Below are 22,982 nucleotides of genomic sequence, written 5' to 3' on the forward strand. Positions count from 1 at the left end.
TTGCCACAAAATTAATTTTATATTTAATATTTCATATCAATATAAAACAATTTTAGTCATAAAAATTTTAACACAGTTATAATCATCAAGATCTTTCATATTTTGAACATTATTTATGTTGTAAAAATCATTAATTTAAAAATAAAGTAAAGTTTCTTCATTTCATTTTTTTTTCCAGTTAAAATTTCAGTTAGGTTGTTTACAAAAAGCATATCATTTTTCTGGAATATTTTTCCAAATGAAATTAAAGTATTACAAAGAAGCTCCAAATGGAAAGAAACGTTTTATCCAACACACCATTGCAAGTGGGGGAAATTATGCCCAATTAGTAAGTCATTAATAGTTTTTTCGCTTTTTTTTCTATCTAAGTTCTAAAGTATACTATGACACCATTGTTTCTTTTCTTTCTATTGGTTGTGAATGCAGAGAAAAAAAATCATTTAAAAGGAGCTCTCAAGGTGCTTCCATTAGGGGTCCAGACAAATCCCTAGGACAAAACTTCCCAAGTTAAAGTGCAAAATAGGACAAACCCCTTCAGTTATATTTTTTTCTGATTTTGAACTTTAACACATTTAATACCATTAAAATTTAGAAGAATAAATGTGAGTAACTTATTACTGAAGCGATCAAGAAAAATATTGGGTTGTCCAGAAAGTTTGTGTCGATTTTTAAAGGAAAGAAAAAGGTCAATAAATACTTGCCATTACATTTTTAATCAACCAAATATGAACCATTTTGTTCCACAATGCGTCTCCATCTGTCCTTTAACTTGAAAATACCCTCTTCCCAGAATTGAGGTGGTTTCATGGCAAAGAATTCATCAAGGTATCTTTTTACATCATCCAAGGAATTGAAATTTTTACCATTAAGACTATTCTGCAGAGACCTGAATAAGTGGAAATCTGAAGGAGCAATATCTGGTGAATATGGAGGGTGGGGTAACACATCCCAGCTTAGCTGCAGCAATTTTTGTTTGGTTCCCAAAGCATCAAATGCTGAAAATGAAATTTCTTATCTTCCATTTTAAAGGGTTACAGAATTAACACAGGTTATAAGGACATAAACCTTCTTCCATGAAAAGATAGCTTAAACTGTGCTCTAAATGGAGGTGTAGTCAAATCCTATTTTATGGACCCAACCATGTTCTAAAATAAGTCGAAAGGTAAGCTACTATAAATCGGCACGAACTTTCCGGACAACCCACTAGTATAATCTTTCTTTGTGTTGGTTCTCCCCACATGATCATTGTTATGTCTACCTGAGTACCATAATTTCTAAAGTGGATTATTTATGGAAATGAGTCAATGTTTCTCCTTATCCTTACCTGTCTGCATTCTTTCCTTAACAGCTGGTTGTAGTATTGGTCTTCCATTACACTGATGGTTTTTTTTTAGGAAGATATGTTTTTACCTATACATGGGTAATTATGGTACTCATGTGGACAAAGCAGTGATCATGTGGAGTGAACCAACACAATGAAAGATTATAATATTTTTCATGATTATTCTAGTTATAAATTATTTAAATTATATTTTTTTCTTCTAATTTTAAATGATATTTCATGGTATCGTATATTTCATGTTCAAAAACAGAAAAAATATAACTTAGGAGAATTTTGTCCTATTTTACACTTTAATTTAGTGGGTTTTGTCCCGTTGGGTTTCTTCATTTCGTTTTTTTTTTTTTTCCAGTTAAAATTCCAGTTAGGTTGTTTACAAAAAGCATATCATTTTTCTGGAATATTTTTCCAAACGAAATTAAAGTATTACATAGAAGCTCCAAATGGAAAGAAACATTTTATCCAACACACCATTGCAAGGATGATAATGCTAATAGAAGCATTATCATCCTTTAATGTCCATTTAATTTTCATGTTTGCATGAGTTAGACAGAATTTGTTGATGTGGATTTTCTAAGGCCGGATACCCTTCTCATCACTAAACTTCACCTGTTTCCAAGTAAAGTAATACTTCCCTATGCTCAAACATATTTTTCATGAAAGACTGGGAGCAACAACCCCACATGTATGACAGTGATGCTTACTTACAACCATCAAGTAATGTCTAGACAAGGGTGCTTATAAACACACACACACACACACTTCTTTCAGTTCCTGCCTACCAAATCCACTCTTAAGGCTTTGGTTGACCTGCAGCTATAATAGAAGACACTTGCCCAAGGTGCTGTGCAATGGGACTGAACCCAAAACCACATTGTTCAGAAGCAAGCTTCTTAACCATACTGTCCAGCACTATTTATTTTTTTTTAAAGTTTTATCTTTTTAGTGGTGTTTTTTCGAATCTACTCTTAATTTGACAAACAACACTTTTATGTTTATTTTTTCATTCCATATCTCCTCTGTTTTGTTTTCACGAAAGCACTCAGACCACTCTGTAAGGTGTTTGGTGTTAAGAAGGGCATCCCAGTTATAAAAAAGCCTGCCAAATAGACAGTGAAATCTGGTGCAGTCTTCTGCCTAGCCAGCCCCCTGTCAAACCATACAGTCCATGCCAGCATGGAAAATGGACGCTAAATGACAATGAGGACAGTGGCAGCTGCTCCTCTCCTCCACCCTCCCTCCCTCTCTTCTCTCAATTATTCCTTTATTGCACAGTAGTTTTCTTTTGTGCATCTATTCTTTTTCTTCTTCAGTGTTATCAAGAATATAATTCAATGTGTGAAGAATTTAATCTTTCAGGCATTAAAAAAGAGAATTAGTGTTAAAATAATTGTCATGGCACCAAAAATAATTCTAACTAAAAAAGAAAAAAAATATATATGTGACTTTGCGTGTACTTAAATTATTACCTTAGCTAAAACATGCACTTCTAATGAGATATCAATTTTATGTTATGGGCATTTTTTTAAAGAATATATAAAATGCTTTATTTAATTACTAGCACTATGACCTGGCAACGCCGGGTCATACTGCCAGTGCATGCATATACAGCTGCGTGCGTGCGCACATACACATGAGTATTGTCCAAATCTCTGACCAATCACATACAGCTAGCTGGCATTCAATTGGCGTATCAAATTTTGGGCATTTTGATTGGGTTTTGGATAGAAAATTCACAAAAAAGTCACTTCTATTTTAATGGCTTTGTGGGGTGACTGGGGAAATGTAAAGATGTGCACAACCACCCTTGGACGGTTTTGAATGACCATAGAAAGTGCGAGTCCTCTAACTGAAAAATTGTGGATTTGTATAAAGGACACACACACAGACATTTTGCCGTTTATGTATATAGAGATGTTTAACTTTTTCTTTCTTTCTTTGCTTTCTGCAGGTTCAAAAATTTAAATCTTCTTCTCAAACTGCTAACTTACCAACAATACAGCCTAATGTAGTTGGAGCTCTTATAGCATTTGACGTGCTTGTTCATATATTATATGAAGAGAAGGTAATTATTTGATTCAATAATTTTAATTTATGTGTGTTTACTTTTGTAAATATTCTAATATTCCAATTTCAGTTTTAACATTTTGAGAGTTTTTTTTATTTCTTTATTGTTAGTTTTTGATTCAGCTATAGAATAGTGTTTATTGTGTGAAGTAGGCTGGAGCAGCTAAAGTGATAATATTCTTCATTGATGAAGAAATTTATACTCCATATAAAGTATAGATTCAGTAAAAATATGTGGTATAGATGAAATTACATACAGCTGTGAAACATTGACAGTGAATTGTCTTGACAGCAATCATCATCATCATTTAACATCTGTTTTCCATGCTGGCATGTGTTGATTGGTTTGACTGGAGTTGGTCATCTGAAGAGCTGCCTAGGCTTCATGTCCATTTTGGCATGATATCTATGGCTGAATGCCCTTCCTAATGCCAACCACTTTCCAGAGTGTATTTGGTGCTTTTACGCAGCACCAGCACAGGTGCATCTATGCAGCAATGGTATAGGTGCTATTTATGTGGCACCAACACCCATGAGCCCACAAGATTAGGAATGCTCAGCTGGAGAGGGATGCAGGGGACAAGCCTGTATGCAAGGACAATCACATATTTACTCAGTTTGATGTCTCCTCAAGTACAGTAAACCACCAGAAGTCTTAGTCTCCTGTCATCCACTATGTGAGTCCCAACATCTATAGATCCTTTCTTACCACTTCGTCCCATGTCATCCTGAGTCTACCCGTCCCACATGTTCCCTCTACATTTAGAGGTTGACACCTTTTGACACAACTCTTTATACGCATAAATATATTAATATATATATATATATATATATATATATATATATTATATGCATAAATATATTAAATATATATTTAGATAATTTAATTTTTGTTTACCTGTCATCTAGATCAGGGTTTTCAACCATTTTTTTACCTATGGATCCCTTTGATTACTATTTTATTCTGGTGGACCCCACCCCATAGCCATTCTATGTCTAAAAACTAGTTTTATAGAAACTTCTTTCAGAATTCCTACATTAACTTGTGTAGGTTGAACCATGTAAAATGTTTGAGAAAGAATCCTAGCTATTTCTTGCAATACATACCAATACATATGCCTAAAGCAAACATTTTTTCATGGCCCTTAAAATACCATTGTGGATCTCCAGTTTACTATTTTGTTGCATGGACCCTCCCAAAAGTCTTATATTGGATCCTCAGGGGCTATATGGACCCTGGCTGAGAACCACTGATCTAGATCAACCAAATGGCAATTTTCCTTTAAAATTATCTTGTTCCACCATTACTTTATCGTTTTATTTTATTTTTCTCTTTCTTTTAATGTATGCAGTATGAAATACCAAATAAATCTGACTATTTAATATGTTCTATGGAAGAAAAAGTAAATCCAAAACAAAGATTCCAAAGAGCCTTAAAATATTGGGATAAGAACATATCTGGAACACTTTTATATGAAACCCAAGAGGCAAGTAAATTTAATTATTTTACAAATTATAACCTTACTTTTGTTTGTTTTTCATTAACCCTTTAGCATTTAAACTGGCCATATTCTGCCCAAACATTTGGCATATTTTATGTTCAAACTAGCTAAATCTGGTCTTTTACACTTACCCTACAATGTCATTCTAAAAATATACAAACACCTCATCAAAATCTTAAAGCTACAGTATGATACATGATTAATACAAAAAATCCTTTCTGTTGAAAGCACAAGGCCCCAAATTTGGGGGAAAGGATTAAGTTGATTACATCAACCCCAGTGCATAACTGGTACTATTTAATTGACCCTGAATGGATGAAAGGCAAAGTTGACCTTGGCGGAATTAATTCAAAATAATGTGAATAAAGAAGCATTACATTCAATAGAATAATCTGAATGGTTAACAGTCAAGTTTACTAAATGAAATAGAGCAACATGACATTGTTGTAGCTTCCTTACGAACCACATGGTTCCGGATTCAGTTCCACTACGTGGCACCTTGGGCAAGTGTCTTCTACTATAACTTCGAGCTGACCAAAGCCTTGTTAGTGGATTTGGTAGACGGAAACTAAAAAAAAGGCCCGTCGTATATATGTATATATATTTGTGTGTGTTCGTGTGTCCGTGTTTGTACCCCCAACATCGCTTGACAACCGATGCTGGTGTGTTTATGTACACGTAACTTAGCAGTTTGGCAAAAGAGACCGATAGAATAAGTACTAGGCTTACAAAGAATAAGTCCTGGGGTCAATTTGCTCGACTAAAGGCGGTGTCCCAGCATGGCCACAGTCAAAATGACTGAAACAGGTAAAAGAGAGAGAATCTTTGTGTTTCATTTATTATTTTTCAGTATTTTCATTGTATTTTAATATTGAGGATCTATTCGGTGCAGTGTATGTGCTGTATTTTGCTTTGGTTTTATATTTTCTATTGTATTGAAAGTATTTTACATAATATGTGTTGTGTTTAGTAGTATTAGTAATATGTTATTTTATATTTGTAATATTTATTTGTAAGTCCTGGGCTTTCGACTATGTATTTACTTGCATGCTTTTTTTTTTTTGTCTTTTTGATAATTTCAAGAGCACCTATTATTATAGGAATTGTGTTTGTTTCTGGTCCCCATATTATGGTTATCTCTATTTCTAGATCTTTATATTTGGATAATTTCATTTAGAGATAACATTATTATCAGTTTGAGCTGATTCATCAATAAGGACGTACTTCCTTTCTCGGTCGTCATTAACATCACTATGACAGCAGCTTGTGCATATTCTGGGACATACATTGCGTAATAAACTTAAAAGAATGCAAGCTGGCAGAAATGTTAGCACGCTGGCCAAAACACTTAGCAATATTTCGTCTGTCTTTACGTTCTGTGTTCAAATTCTGCTGAGGTCGACTTTGCCTTTCATCCTTTCGGGGTCGATATATTAAGTACCAGTTTCGTACTGGGGTCGATCTAATTGACTGCCCCCACTACCCAAATATTTTAGGCCTTGTGCCTAGAGTAGAAAAGAACTTAAATGAAAGTATAAAAAGTCAAGAATTTATAAACTTTCAAGAGTATGTGAAATAATTCTTCTTTTCGAAAAGTCTCAAAGCACAAAAGTCTAAAAATAATAGCATGTAAATATCGGATTGAAAAATACCACGAAGAGTTGTTAACTTTTCTATCTTTTCCTATACTATTATTTATGGCTTTATGCAAGGTGGTGAGCTGGCTGAATTGTTACTGCACCGTACAAAATGCTTAGCAGCATTTCTTCTGGCTTTATGATCCGAGTTCAAATTCCAACAAGGTCAACTTTGTCTTTTATTCTTTTGGTGTTGATGAAATAACTACCAGTCAAGCACTGGGGCCAATGTATTCAACTTGCCCCTTCCCTGCAAATTTCAGGCCTTATGCATACGATGGAAAGGATTAAAAAGAGATGTAAAAGTTTTTAATTGAAGGGAAGAAAAGAAGCCCTCTTAACATTTCAACCAGACACATTTAATTATGTGTGCATGAGTTTTGAGTGCATTTGTGTGTATGTGATAAATCAGGGGTATTTTGTATAAGCTAAGTTATAAATTTTTTTCTTTTCTTTCTTTTAGTCTTGGGAAAAAATAAAGAAAATTTGCGAGAATGAAGTCATATCACAAGCAGTTGTGATGAAGGATTCCAGTGTAAAAACTTATGTAAGTTATTTGGAAAGCATATCATTTGTTTTATTTTTAACTTAAATGCTGGCCTATCGAACACATCATAATGAATCAAAATTTCTCTTACTACCACTCATTTGTGCTTCCTCTTCTCAGATCTAGTTGGCTATTTGTCCCCCTCGATTCAAGTCCACTCAACAGGTTTCTTTTCATTTCCTTCACTGTCGCCATTTCCGCATACATATACATTAACCAATTCTTCAAAACCTTACTTCCCTGAATATTAATCCTCATTTCTCTGGTTAATTCACATTGCCCCGTGAGAAGAAGAGGGCAGTTTCCCAGTTTCTCTGGTGTATATATTTCTTCTTGTATAGGCACCATCCAATCGTGGTTGATGCCAGCTCTTCTGGCCCCTTGTGCTGGTGGCACGTGAAAAGCACCTACTAGATTCTCAGAGTGGTTGGCATTAGGAAGGGCATCCAGCCGTAGAAACACTGCCAGATCAGATTGGGGCCTGGTGCAGCCTCCTAGCTTTCCAGACCCCAGTCGAACCGTCCAACTCATGCCAGCATGGGAAACAGACGTTAAACAATGATGATGATTATGATGATATATATATATACATATATATATATGATTATGATGATATATATATATATTGTGCTGGTATGGTCATGTGGCGAGAATGGATGAGGATAGCTGTGTGAAAAAGTGCCACACTCTAGCAGTTGAGGGAACCTGTGGAAGAAGTAGACACAGGAAGACCTGAGATGAGTTGGTGAAGCATGACCTTTGAACATTAGGCCTCACTGAGGCAATGATTAGTGACCAAGACCTTTGGAAATATGCAGTGCATGAGAAGACCCGGCAAGCCAAGTGAGACCATAACCCATGGCTTATGTCAGGGGCGTAACCAGCCCACTTATGCGTAGCTTTCTTTCATTGGACACTAAACTCTGCTTGCGAACACCTGTTGAGGCAAGTGAAATCGAAATGGAATTAAATTCGATGACTGGCATCCGTGCCAGTGGAGCGCTAAGAGCACCATCCAAGTGTGATTGTCGCTAGAGCAGCTGACTGGCTTCCGTGCCAGTGGCATTAAAAATTCTGGTGGCATATGAAAAAACATTCAAACAAGGTCATTGCCAGTGCCGCTGGACTGGCTCCTGAGCTGGTGGCATGTAAAAAACACCATTTGAGCGTGGCTGTTGCCAGTACCACTTAACTGGCCCTCGTACTGGTGGCACATAAAAGCACCCACTACACTATTGGAGTGGTTGTCATTAGGAAGGGCATCCAGCTGTAGAAACTCTGCCAGATCAGATTGGAGCCTGATGCAGCCATCTGGTTCGCCAGTCCTCAGTCAAATCATCCAACCCATGCTAGCATGGAAAGCAGACGTTAAACAATGATGGTGGTGGTGGTGGTGGTGGTGCTGTGTGTGTGTGTGACCCAAACCATAACTAACAGGCAGTTTTGACTACTCTTTTGTTACAACTTACCCCAGTAAACCAATAACAGAATAACTGTTTGCTTCTGTTGGAAAATGGCAAATGTTCAGATGTTTATAACATAATATAGATTAGTCTTTTAATTGAACTGGATTTTGACTTTATATGAAAATATCACATCTTCATGGATTGATGACATCATAATATTTGAGCTAAATAATTCAGTTGAGAACTACTGCTGTAGACTCTACAAAACACTGTTGTTGACCTTCAATTTGGTTGAACAGTCAGTCTTAACCAATCAGAATTCACTGTATGGGTCATACTGTTCATCCTTTTGATTGCTAAATACAAAACATAGCATGCAAGACCTCCATTCAGGTGATTTTTTTTGAATCGTCGTCTCACTTATTTGTGCCAATCCATTTACAGCTGGGTGGACTGGAGTAGCATGAAATGAAGTGATCTGCTCAAAGAACACAACACAAGGCTGGTCTGGAAATCGAAACCAGGATTATGTAATTGTGAGTGCAAAACACTAACCACTAGGTCACATGCCTTCTTTTTTTACAATTGCTTATATATTTTGGTTTAGTTCTGTAACTATGTACAGTCTAAACCAAGTACAGGAAATCTTTATTTATTTGGAGTTTTCAAGATTGCACTGAATTAAGTGTAATCTAATATCACCATCATCATCATCACCATTGAATGTCTGTTTTCCATGCTGGCATGTGCCAAACTGTTTGACGGGAGCTGGCAAGCCGGAGAGCTGCACCAGGTGTCTATTATATGCCTTGGTGTTGTTTCTACAGCTGGATGCTCTTCCCGATGCCAACCACTTCACAGAGTGTACTGGGTGGTCTTTATGTGGCACTAGCACAGGTGCTCTTCATGTGTCATTGGAGTGGGTGCCTTTTACATGGTACTAGTACACTTGTGGCAAGCTGGCTGAAACATTAGCACGGGCGAAATGCTTAGCGGTATTTCGTCTGCGTTACGTTGTGAGTTCAAATTCTGCCGAGGTCGACTTTGCCTTTCATCCTTTCGGGGTCGATAAATTAAGTACCAGTTATGCACTGGGGTCGATGTAATCAACTTAATACCTATGTCTGTCCTTGTTTGTCCCCTCTGTGTTTAGCCCCTTGTGGGTAATAAAGAAATAGGTACTAGTACACTTGCTTTTTTCACATGTACAATACAAATAAAAACTTTTCATTAAATATATAGGAAAATGTAACTACATTTATCTTTTATCTGTTGTCTTTTACTTGTTTCAGTCATTAGACTGTGGCCATTCTGGGGCACCATCTTGAAAATTTTTTTGTTGAATGAATTGACTCCAATACATTTTTTTCTTTAAAGTCTGGTACTTATTCTATCGATCTCTTTGCCAAACTGTTAAGTTATGGGGGCATAAACACACCAACACCAGATGTCAAGTGGTGTTGGGACAAACACAGACAAAGATGCACACACACTAACACACACACATACAGCAAGCTTCTTTCAGGTTCCATCTACCAAACCCATTTACAAGGCTTTGGTGAGCTTGAATTTATAGTAGAAGACACTTGACCAAAGTGTCACACAGTGGGACTGAACCTGGAACCATGTTGTTGGGAAGCAAGCTTCTTACCAACACACAGCCACGCCTGCATCTAAAATATCAAGAGGCATTCTAATAGTTTTTTTCCCATCAACAAATTTATTTTTTTAAAGCAGAATTCCAGCTTGTTTCAGAAGACCAGAATTGAAATCCATATGTGCTGTAGGTTTCGACCCCTTACCCAAGACCTTACACCCAAAATAAGCAAAAGAAATAACCATTAATACTCTATAATTGCTTGTATACTGTTCTCTCACTTTGTCTTTCCTATGGCTATTATGGCAATCTCTGCTATCAGCTGAACCTACTCAATGCAACTGTGTCTGCTTCTCTTTCTGATATTCCCATTACATTTTGCAGTAAACAATGCAAAAATTCTTCATCCATCCTTCTTTTACTTGTTCCAGTCTTAGGACAGTAGCCATGCTGGGGCACTCACTACTTTGAAAGGGTTTAGTTGAATGAATAGACCCGCAATACTTATTTTATTTTTAGGGTTGGTACTTATTCTGTTGGCTTCTTATGGTGAACTATTAAGTCATGGGGATATAAACAAACCAACCACTTGTTGCCAAGCAGCCATGGAAACAAGCAGAAGCATATGTGCACACATGCACATTTATGTCCCCCCTCCCACACACACATGTTTATATGCACACACAATGGGCTTCTTTAAGTTCCTGTCTACTAAATCCATTCACAAGGCTTTTGTCATCCTGGGGCTAAATTAGAAGATACTTCCTCAAGAAATATGTGGTTGGAGAGCAAACTTCTCACCAAATAGCCAATCCTGTGCCTTTGTATGTCGTGTTTTCTTGGCAACCTTTAATGTAAAATAATTTCAAACTGAACATTAGTGACCACACCCTAATTATCTCGATCTCCCCCTATTGGGAAACACCGAAAAGCTCTGACAAATTATACACCTTTTCTGAAAATAGATTTGTAAAATATGCACAGCACATTCAATCATACATTTTGCAAATTTTGTAGAATCAAATTCATTCTTTGCATTCTTAATACTTGTCAATGTATCTATCCACACATATACCCATTTATATAAATTTTTTTGCTTCTCTTTTTTTCCTTATTACATACAGGACATGTTTGATAATTCTCAAGGAAAATCGCAAAGAAAGAAAAAGCAAACCAAAGGGTATGTATCAATATTTCCTTTCTCTCATGCATTCTCCACATTTAATGACCTTTCATAGCAACACTTCCATGCTTTTTTCTCTTAAGAATCACGAAGTTCAAGTGTACTATTATGCATCCACATACACATATCACCACATTGTCTCTGATACCCAGTCTTGCAATCATGAACATCTCATACATATAGTTCTCACATTGTTGGACATTTACAGACCTTCTTTCCAATATATCTGCCGCCTAACTTCTCTTCTAGCTACCTGGTATAATGCCTTCACATCAGATGCTTCAATTAGTATTTCTCTAATTTTCCAACACCTCCAAAAAGAAGTACTATTCACTCCAAGTGTATGGAACTTGTGGAAGAGGAAGACCCAAGAAGACATGGGACAAAGTACTGAAGGACAACCTCAGAACACTGAACCTCTTGGACAAGATGACAAAGGACCAAAATATCTGGTGCCGTGCTGCATTCAAGAAGACCCATTCTCCACAGCAGAAGTGTTGTTAAGGCTGGTGAAGAGGAAGAGGGAGAGCCAAGAAAACATGGGACAAAGTACTGAAGGATGACCTCAAGACACTGGACCTTTCAGACAAGATGACAAAGTTAAAGATATTTCTCCAAAGTGCTCCAAAATGGGTCTGAACTTGAAACAATTTGGTTGTAATGCAAGCGTCTTAATCATGTGGTCATGCTTCTTAATGATTTTAAGCAGCTCTTTGACAGATTCTTTCAATGTATATCCTATTAATTAATGACATAAATAGTTCTAATGAATAGTGAGCTAGGAAATCTTGGACATAAAATCAAAGAAAATTTTTAAAACCATTTTTCTATTTTATGATGTGCTTGATTATATTATAAAACACTTAGCATTGTTTTTTTGTAATTCAAATGTTTTTTTATGGATAAATTGTAGAATCCTACTGCAATTATTTGATGGAACAACTCAGGTAACTATTTGTCCATCTGTATTTCATATATAACATTGAGTGCTTCTCTGGATGTTTGTGTGGTTCTTATTTCTTTTATTATTTCATCCATTTAAAAAAAACTTTTTTTACAGAGATGGATTTTCAGAAAACCCCATTGAGAATGATCCTGCAGCGAAAAGCAATGACTTTCATTTCAAATTTGTCCATATCAACCACAAGAAAGTGCATGGGAACAGTAAAATTGAAACTGCAGTAAGTAATTTTTTTTTTAATATCTGTTATGTGGGAGTGGTTTGGGATTGAAGTTTATAACTCTCATGTTGGCTATGCTAGCATAAAAGCATGAAACTTTCACTACCACCACCACCACCACCAGAAAAACAACAACAATAGCAACAATTAGAACTTAATTAGAACAATGCAAAAATATAATTTGTATATATATTGTGTTGACCACTTACATTATATATATATATATATCCATGTTATGTATACCAACAGTTCTATATATATATATAAAATTGAATAATAAAGGTAGAAATTGATGTTGATCAATTAAAACCAGTGGCTTAGCATATCCGAAGATTAAAAATTGTGTTGCATATAAAATTAAGAGGAATGACCACTAAAGTGGACACCCTTTATGCTAAACATAGACGTCAAATCGCCATTCCCAGCAAAACACCAGAATGTAAAAATGAGTAAGACAAATGAAAACATGTCTACAGGCCATTGCCTGAAGCAAGTAAAAAAATAGTGATAAGAATAAAAAAATAAATGTGATAATTGAGCCATTTATAATGTACATCCACTAAAAGATATGAAAATTTTAATTTTAGATTTGTTCAAAACTTGAAGGAAGTTTGAAATGGGCTCCTTTGAATGGTTCTACAATACAAGTGATTGCTGCTGATCTTTCTAAAGAAGTTCTTGATGAAATTGTTGTAAGTTGATGTATTTTATATCAATGAAACTGTTTTTAACACTGTTGTCATTGTTTAGTCCCTAGAGCTGTCATGGTTGACCAAATCTATGATTTAACTCCTTTGGCAATTAAACAGGCCATGTAAAAGCATCCAGTCCACACTGTAAAGTGGTTGGCATTTGGAAGGATATCCAGCTGTAAAAATCATACCAAAACTAACCTTGCCTATGCTAATGCCACATAAAATGCACGAGTCCACTCTGCAGAGTGGTTGGTGTTAGGAAGGGCATCCCACTATAAAAACCCTGCCAAAACAGACACAGTAGCCTAGGGTAGTTTTCTACCTGGCCAGATTCTGTCAACTGTACTACCTATGCATGCATGGAAGATGGATATTAAACGATGATGATAATGATGATGATATACAGCCAAAATATTCTGCTTGTTTTATGTTCAAATTGGCCAGATCCAGCCTTTCACGCCTTCCCTACAATGTTGTGAAAATAAACATCATTGAGATCTCCAAGCTATGAGATAATGCTTGATTAATTCAAAGCAATGTGAATAAACAAGCATTACATTTGACAGAGTAATCTGAATGCTAAAGGATTAAACCAGCAATATCCAGCCCAAATATTCTGCACATTTAATGTTCAAACTGACCACATCTGGCCTCTTACATTTACCCTAAAAAAAGAAACAATCACATCATTGAAAATCTCAGAGCTATGAGATAATGCTTGATTAATTCAAAGCAATGTGAATAAATAAGCATTACATTTAACAGAGTAATCTGAATGCTAAAGGGTTAAAGATGTTGAATGCTGCAAACATCCTATTTTTTTTTATAGCAGAAACTACATTGTTCAATATATCCTACTTTATTTAAGATATTAAGGTTGGATTCAAGGGAGATTTGACTACTATTTCCAGAAAGTTAGGTGACCACATAGAAGCTTCTGCTTTATTAAACATTAAGGGGAGAATTCACAAAAAAAAAACAAAGGACGAAGACAGGTAGTGTAGACAACAAACAGATGTATTAGTTTAATGCTCAGGAAGTGAAAAAGTCTTTTACATTTCAAGCCTATGCTCTTTCACAGAAAGAAACGAGGAGAGAAAATAAAGAGAGAACACTAGCCATTACACATTCTTTATTTTCTCTCCTTGTTTCTTTCTGTGTTCCTTTCTGTAGAAGAGCATAGACTCAAAACATTAAAGACTTTTTCACTTCCCGAGTGTTAAACTAATACACCTGTTGTTTACACCACCAGTCTTCGTCCTTTGTTTTTTTGTGAATTCTCCCCATATATTACATGCTTACGTGGTTGCACCAGTTGATCCTGTCTCCTCTCGTTACCCAACGAACTTTTACACCTTCTACACTGGACTATTCTACCTGAACTTTCTACTCTCGTACACTTCAGCTGCATCTCTCCTGCCCATGGATTACACTGGAGTCCTCTGTTATTAAACATTAACACTGATATTTTCTTTGTGCTGTTTTAAAATTCTTTCTTATTTCTCCTATGCTGGTTTCTTTTCATAGTTTACAAACAACCTGTCATGTGATAGAAAAAACTCTTCAGCCAAAAACTGGTAAGTATTTTAATTGAGCTGTTTTTTCCTACTTTCTTTTCTGCATTGGTTTTTTAAATGGGAAAACAGTGCTAAAAGATTACAGTGTTGCATGTCCCAGCATGGCCACAGCCCTGAGCTGATACTATTAAAAGAATAAAGTTTAATCCCCTTTCTGTTGTTTGGTAAGAAATTTGCTAAGCTTAAGCCTAGTTGCTATCTCTAATATATATAGGGCTGATTTTAGAGAAAGTATTTAGCTTTTCTACATGAATATATTGCAAATCCAGATCTATTCAGTCTAGTATGGTCTCAGAAAAGAAATATAAAAACTGGAAGAAATATTGAATATTTTTCAGTCTTTGTTATCACCACTGTCCAACCCATGCCCGCATGGAGAACGGACATTAAATAATAATGATGATGATGATTGCCATCGTTGTTGTTGTCATCATCATCATCGTTGTTGTCGTCGTTCAATGTTTACATTCCATAGCATGGGTGGGACGATTTCACAAGAGCCAGCCAGGCAGAAGCCTGCACCAGACATCTGTGACTGTTTTGACAAGAGTTTTACAGCTGGATGCTCTTCCTAACACCAACCACTCAGCAAAGTGGACTTAGTGCTTTTTACGCAGCACAAGCACAGGCGAGGTCAGTTTTAGCAAGATTTTTACTGATGGATGCCATTCTGAACACCAACCACTTTACATTCTGGCTTAAATCTTTTCAGTTGACATGGGTTAAACATGTGTCCTATACACTGCATGTTTTTGTACAATTTCTTTCTTTATCGTTCCTTTTGACCTTCACTTACTGCCTACCTTGTTCTTGGCCTGTCCCTACCATTTGAAACTTTCACCACAATACTTTTAACTAAGCTTCCTGTATTTATTAAGTTATAAATAAGACCAAGACAGACCTGGGGATGCTTCCCTTACTTGTCAAAAGAATGAAAATAATATAAGTCATCGATAAATTTTTTTTTCATCCCTCCCTTACAAAGGACAAATTAGAGATTTACTGTGCTTAAGAAGACCCACCCAGCTAAGTAAAATCCATGTCCTTGTCCCTTCTCACCCCTGCTGTTTCTCCCTTCCTTCTCCCCTCTGTTCTCCCTCATGTACCTACCTGCACATATGTTCCCTTGAACCCTTCTCCACAATATATCTACCTAATATCCCCTCCCTCTATCAGTGCCCACTCATTACATCCCCTCCTTCCTCTAGCCCCCCTCTCCTTTCAGTATCTTGCAAACTCACCCACGCACTCACCCTCTACAATCCTCAGCCTACTTCACTATATACATTTGCCCTCTAAAATGGGTGTACAGGCTCTCTTCTCTCTCCCTATCATATCTTCCTCCTCCACTCTCTCTAAGGTAGTCATGTTTTTTTCTTCTAATTCAAGACACTTTCTCTCTCCCTCAATACTATTTCCCATTCAGTTGAGAGGTCTTGTCCTGCAAGTTATTTAGTGATTTCACTGCTGCTGCTGACACATAAAAAGCACCTAGTGCACTCTGTAAAGTAGCTGGTGTTAGGAAGGGCATCCAACAGTAGAAACCATGCCAAAACAGACAATAGAAGTTGGTGCAGTTTTTTTCTGCATTGCTAGTTGCTGTCAAACTACCTCACCCATACCAACAGAAAAACAATGATGATGTTAACAATGATAATAATGCATTAATTATATGAACAACGACTTAACCTATTTAATATAATTGCCCTATGAACTTCAAATAGTTCATAGGTACAGGCATGGCTGTGTGGTAAGAAGCTTGCTTCTCAATCACATGGTTCTGGGTTCAGTCCTACTGTGTGGAACTTTGGGTAAGTGTCGTCTACTGTAGCCTCAAACTGACCAAAGCTTGTGAGTGGATTTGGTAGACAGAAATTGAAAGAAGACTGTTGTATATATATATATATATATATATATATAAAACCAAGAAAAAAGCAACAAGAATGGATTAGTAGTTTAGTACAATTGTTTCATACCAAGAACAATTTTATTTAAAGCTGCAAGTATTGCAGCAAATACAAATGTCCAGTATTCATCAGCTAAATCACATATATGTTTTCCAGACATCCTAGAGAGTGTGTCTATCCTCATGAAGTATTAGGAGTGAGTTCTATGAAATTTAAAGTCAAATTATAAGCAGACTTAAATTGCTTTCTAATGATGCACAGTTTTATAAAAAGATTGTTAACTTCCCAGAGTTAACTTCCCAGAGTTAACAATCTCTCTTTATATAAATGGCAGTTTGTCTGTGCGTGTTTCTGTGTGTCTGTTTGCTTGTACCCTCACCCTGACCACGGCTTTCAACCGATTCTGATGAAACTTGACACACACATAGCCCAATGTCATAATTCAAAACTAACGCAGCGAAAATTTTGAAAAGTTCACCCAGTTCTGAAAAAAATCGATAAATTCGACATGGGGTCGAGAATCAGAAACACAAACCGCAAACTGTCTAGGGAACGCAACTCCACCTTTTTTTACTCTCAAAAAAATTTACCATCATTTTTTTCCATTTTTTTTCTATTTTGTGGCTATAACTCTCTAAATATGCTTTATAGTTATTTCCCTTACAAACCTGAGCAACGCCGGGCGATACTGCTAGTCTTTTTATAAAACTGTGCATCATTAGAAAGCAATTTAAGTCTGCTTATAATTTGACTTTAAATTTCATAGAACTCACTCCTAATACTTCATGAGGATAGACACACTCTCTAGGATGTCTGGAAAACATATATGTGATTTAGCTGATGAATACTGGACATTTGTATTTGCTGCAATACTTGCAGCTTTAAATAAAATTGTTCTTAGAATGAAACAATTGTACTAAACTACTAATCCATTCTTGTTGCTTTTTTCTTGGTTATAATCACCCCACATTTTTTATGGTTAATACCATAAACAATTCTGGTGCATCTAAGTTAAGAACCATATTCATTTGAATTCATTGGAATTCACTTGAATCTTAATTGTTTTTACTAAATATATATATATATATGAGTGTGTGTCTTCGTGTCTGTGTTTGCCCTCCACTACTGCTTGACAACTGGTGTTGGTGTGTTTACATCCCCATAAGTTATTGGTTTGGCAAAAGAGACTGATAGAATAAGTACTGGGGTTGATTAATTTGACTAAAAATTCTTCGAGGTGATGCCCCAGAGTGGCTACAGCCTAACAGCTGAAACAAGTGCAAGGTAAAATATAAAAGATAGTCTTATAAATTCATCTGAGAAGTCTATGTAGGACATTGCTGCATTTTAATGGCAGCAACAGCAAACAGGTAGTGCAGTTATTTTAGTATTGGTGCTACATAATAACCAACACCTACCTATGGTAAAGCCTTCTGCCACTTAGAAGGGTTGTTATTTTATTTATTCATTCATGTATTCATGCATGGTGTATTGGCAGAATTGTTAGAGCTTTGGGGAAAATGCCTTGTGATATTTTTTTCTGTCTCTTTAGATTCTGAGTTCAAATCCTGCCAAAATCAACTTTGTTTTTCATTCTTCGGGGGTTGATTAAATAAGGTGCCAGTCAAGTACTGGTGACAATCTAATCAACTGTCACCCTGTCCCAGAATTTCAGACCTGCGCCTATGTTAGAAAGTATTATTTATTTATATATTTACTGGTTAAGAAATTATTTACTTAATTTGAATTATTTTTACTTTATTAATTCTATTATTTGTAGAAGCATATGGCTTAGCGGTTAGGGTGTTGGACTCATGATCATAAGATTGTGGTTTCAATTCCTGGACCAAGTGATTTGTTATGTTCTTGAGCAAAACACTTCATTTCATGTTGCTTCAGTTCACTCAGCTGGTATAAAAGAGTACTCCTAGAATGGACCAGTGTCCTCTCCAGTGGGGACCATATGCACCAGAGAAACCAGGAAACCGGTCTTATGCTCCTAAAAGCGTAATGTGGACTAACCAATTCTGTTATTGATATAATGATAATTAAAATTATTTCTCGTTTTGGGATTTGGTTTGCAAGATTCTTTATATGAGTTTGTGTGTTGAAGCATATTCTGTTGTGTCTGGGGAGAGTCATTTTCTTTTTGTGCTTTATAATGTATATAATGTATACTTTATATACATTATATATAAAATGTATAAAGAGTCAAGACTATTGAAAGGGTTGCAAGACGCAACGAAAATTTTAGGAAAATAAAAATAAGAAGTAAGTGGAAATTTTACTGGTGAGTGTGTTACATTATAAGGCACAAAAAGAAAATGACTCTCCCCAGACACAACAGAATAAAATTATTTCATTTTATTAAAAATAATTTAATTTTGCATTTTGCAGCAAGTCAAAAGACAAGCAGCTAACAAGAGAAGTAAATGAAAGTATTAAAAAACTGAAAAATGATAATTGGTAATATTACATTTTCTTGTTTTTGTTTAAATATTTTTTTTACTTAGTTAAAGTAATCCAAATACATTTCTTATTAATATAATGGTAAGTCAAAAATACAAGAATTCAGGAACAGACATTGTTGTGTGGATATAAGTACAGGTGTGGCTGTTTTGATATAGGTGAAGGTGTGACTGCATAAGAGGTTTGCTTCCCAACCACGTGGTTCTGGGTTCAGTCCCACTGCATAGCACCTTGGACAAGTGTCTTCTTCTATGGCCTTGGGCTGACAAAAGCCTTGTAAGTGGATTTGGTCGACAGAAACTGAAAGAAGCCTGTAATTTATGTGTGTGTCTTTGTACTTTGTTTGTCCCCCCATCATTCCCTTGACCACTGGTATTGCTTTATTTATGTCTCCTGCCACTTAGCAGTTTGGCAAAAAGAAACCAACAGAAATATAGTACTAGACTTTAAAAATAAGTACTGGGGTTGATCTGTTTAACAAAACCCTTCAAGTTAGTGCCCCAGCATGCCTGAAACAAGTAAAAGAGTAACATTTTGAGTTGACAAAGAGAGAGAGAGAAAGAGAGTTCTTTGATTCTTGCAACCTACACCTAGAAATTAGGGGGATTTCTGTTTTCTAGGAGTGGCTAACTTGTAGCTAAGCAATAAGACCAATAGATATCAATTTTCTACTCACAGATCAGATTCTTTTCACTGACCATAATACTGCCAAATGTGAGAATCATTATGTGTTTTTATAATCTGCTAGTAATTTTGAGATTTCTAGGGTTCCATCACTCCTGAAAGAGGAACCCCTCCCTGAACTCCTTTCACCACTAGCTGTCTCTGGTCAGTATTAGCCATGTAAGCCCCAGGGAGTGAGTGAGGTCATCTTGCTATTTTGTATTTGGTTGTCCTCTTGAGCTTGTCCATTGTCTTAGTTTCCAGTCTGTCACTCTCCCTAACTGTCCAACTGTTGTCTTTCAGTCACACGATGTGACCATCCCATCTATATTTGTTGTCTTTGATGGTTCTTATGATGTCATTAACTCTTATTTGCTGTCAGATCTAGAAATAGCACCTAATTCTCTCTTGATTTATACCCCACAGTCTTAAAAAGTGAATGTAAGAACACATTAGTAGTACTTGGTATGAGACAATCATGGCTGCTAGCCTGAGGTACCAGCAATATATGTAACTATAGTTCTTTGGGGTGCTTGTTCATAGCGAACACAATGAGCCAGTGGGTGCTATTTTTGCCCTGGATGCTTATGCTCAGCTATAAATTGTTAAACCATAAGCTTTCAGCTGAGAGGTAATGTATAAAACAACACAATAGCAATAATAATAAACCTTGACTAAATAAATACCAAATAATGTTCAACGTGGTTGAACAACCAATCCCAACAAGTAGGGATTGTACTATTCATCCCTTTGATTACTGAGTACAGAACATGGCTCATGTGGCCTTGGTTCAGGTGATTTCCCTGAGTAACCATCTTACCCTTGTACATCAATCTGTCACAAGGTTACCCATTTACAGATGAGCAGACTGGGGTGACGTGACATACAGAATACAATACATCAGCTAGTCTAGGAACTGAACGATATAGCAACTGTGACTGCAACATCCTAACCAGTAGGCCACTGCCCTTTTATAAATTAAGGAAGAAAAAATCTTGTCCAAAGGGCATGTTGTTGTTGTTTGTTCCTTCTTGAGCCATGCCTGGCTCATAAGGGCCAGTTTCCCAGTTTCCTTGGCGTATAGGTTCCCCACCTGGATGGGACGCCGGTCCATCGCAGGTGAGCTGCAAGATGCAGGAGGAAAGAGTGAGAGAAAGTTGTGGCGAAAGAGTCAGCAGAAGATCACAATTACCTTCTGCCGGAGCCGCATGGAGCTTAGGTGTTTCGCTCATAAACACACACATCACCCAGTCTGAGATTCGAACCCGTGATCCCTCGACTGCGAGTCCACTGCTCTAACCACTAGGCCATATGCCTCCACCAAAGGGCATGAACAAAATTTAAGCATAGCAATGCATACTAATGCAATATTTTTAGCATAAAAGCATTGTTTTCAATCTTTTTATTGTATGGAAAGGCTGTGCAGAGTTAATCTTTCATATGATAACTAGGCATAGGTCTTTCATCCTAAATATGTACTGGTTGCAGCATATATCATCATCATCATCATTTAACGTCCACTTTCCTTGCTGGCGTGGGTTAGATGGTTTGACTGCACCAGGTTCCAATCTGATTTGGCATAGTTTCCACAGCTGAATGCCCTTCCTAATGCCAACCACTCCAAGAGTGTAGTGGGTACACTTTATGTGTCACCAGCACAGGTGCCATTTACATGACACCAGCAATGACCACAACTGTGATTTTTAAAATTCTTCTGACATTAATGTGTAATTCTTGGTAGTAAGAAAGTTTAGGTGGCAGAAATGTTAGCATGCCGGACGAAATGCTTAGCGGTATTTCATCTGTCTCTACATTCTGAGTTCAGATTCCGCCAAGGTCGACTTTGCCTTTCATCCTGTTGGGGTCGATAAATTAAGTACCAATTACGAACTGGGGGTCAATGTAATCGACTTAATCCCTTTGTCAGTCCTTGTTTGTCCCCTCTATGTTTAGCACCTTGTGGGCAATAAAGAAATAAGAAAGTTTCCAAAATGGGTGGAGAAATTCATGAAGGACTACTTTAGTAGAACACCTGTCATATCTATAGGAGATGTGGGTTTACGTCCCATGGACAGCCTTTTGCTTGTTCTGACTAAAAGGGATTTTCAATCCAATATTTACATGCTATTGTTTATAACTTTTATCTAGCCATAGAAACTCTGTCAAAGCATATATTTGAGCATGAGACAGTCCTCTGACATTATTATTATTGTTGTTTTGCCAGCCATGCTAATGACAGGATCATTAGCATGGCTGGCAAAATGCTTAGCAGTATTTCAATTGCTGCTACATTCTGAGTTCAAATTCCACTGACTTTGATTTTGCCTTTCATCCTTTCAAGGTTGATAAATTAAGTACCAGTTGAGTACTGGGGTCGATATAATTAACTTACACCTCCCCAAAATTACAGGCATTGTGCCTACAGTAGAAATTATTATTATTATTATTATTATTATTATTATTATTGAGTGAGAGAGCAGTGCATGCCATCAAAGTTACACTGGGGTAAAATATACGAAGCCCAGTATACCCATCATGACTACCCATCTGATAAGGGTACACCAGGCACATGCATCACAACCAAATGTGCACGACATGGTGATCTCATATCAAGATAAACTGCGCATGACCTTGCAGGTGGGGCACAGTTAGAGTTTTCTTCAAGTCGAGAAACCCATCCCACTCCAAAGGTCCCTGAATAAGGTTTGTTTAAGGATGATGAATGAAATACCTATGTTTCCAAGGGCGAATCATCCAAACCCCAAAGATTTCCTCTCAACGCATGGCTATGATGCTCCCCCACTACTTCTGCACATGATCAGAGATGCACATTTCAGAAAAAAAGAGTTAATTCACATTCCTTTGAATGTTTGATATCAACAACATAAAATATGTTGTTTGCTGTATCATCATCATTGTTTATTGGCCACTTTCCATGCTGGCATGGGTTGGACAGTCTGATTGAGGACTGGCAAGCTGGGAGGCTACACCAGGCTCCAGTCTGATCTAATAAGGTTTCTACAGCTGGATGCCCTTCCTAACACTAACCACTTCAAGAGTGTAGTGGGTGCTTTTTACATACCACCAGCACGGGAGCGAGTCAGACAGTATTGGCATCAACCACACTCAAATAGTGCTTTTTGAGTACCAGTCAGGTAGCACTGGTGAATTTGTAACTATATTAATTATCAAAAAAAATTTTTCTGATGACA

The 22,982-nt window shown here is 36.6% G+C and overlaps 1 protein-coding gene across 2 annotated transcripts in view; it reads left to right on the forward strand.

Annotated features, from left to right (window-relative positions):
- Positions 1 to 22,982, forward strand: part of LOC115222510 (eIF-2-alpha kinase GCN2) — an 87,995-nt gene that overhangs the window by 63,844 nt on the left and 1,169 nt on the right. For both annotated transcript variants that reach the window (XM_036511539.1, XM_036511540.1), the window contains 9 exons: positions 179 to 328; positions 3,291 to 3,404; positions 4,759 to 4,893; positions 7,009 to 7,092; positions 11,220 to 11,275; positions 12,339 to 12,459; positions 13,047 to 13,151; positions 14,682 to 14,731; positions 19,036 to 19,104. In XM_036511539.1, coding sequence (XP_036367432.1) covers positions 179 to 328; positions 3,291 to 3,404; positions 4,759 to 4,893; positions 7,009 to 7,092; positions 11,220 to 11,275; positions 12,339 to 12,459; positions 13,047 to 13,151; positions 14,682 to 14,731; positions 19,036 to 19,104 — 884 coding nt within the window. The remainder of the gene's footprint in view (positions 1 to 178; positions 329 to 3,290; positions 3,405 to 4,758; positions 4,894 to 7,008; positions 7,093 to 11,219; positions 11,276 to 12,338; positions 12,460 to 13,046; positions 13,152 to 14,681; positions 14,732 to 19,035; positions 19,105 to 22,982) is intronic.

The sequence above is a fragment of the Octopus sinensis genome, linkage group LG20 (genome assembly GCF_006345805.1).
Source record: "Octopus sinensis linkage group LG20, ASM634580v1, whole genome shotgun sequence".
NCBI lineage: Eukaryota > Metazoa > Mollusca > Cephalopoda > Octopoda > Octopodidae > Octopus > Octopus sinensis.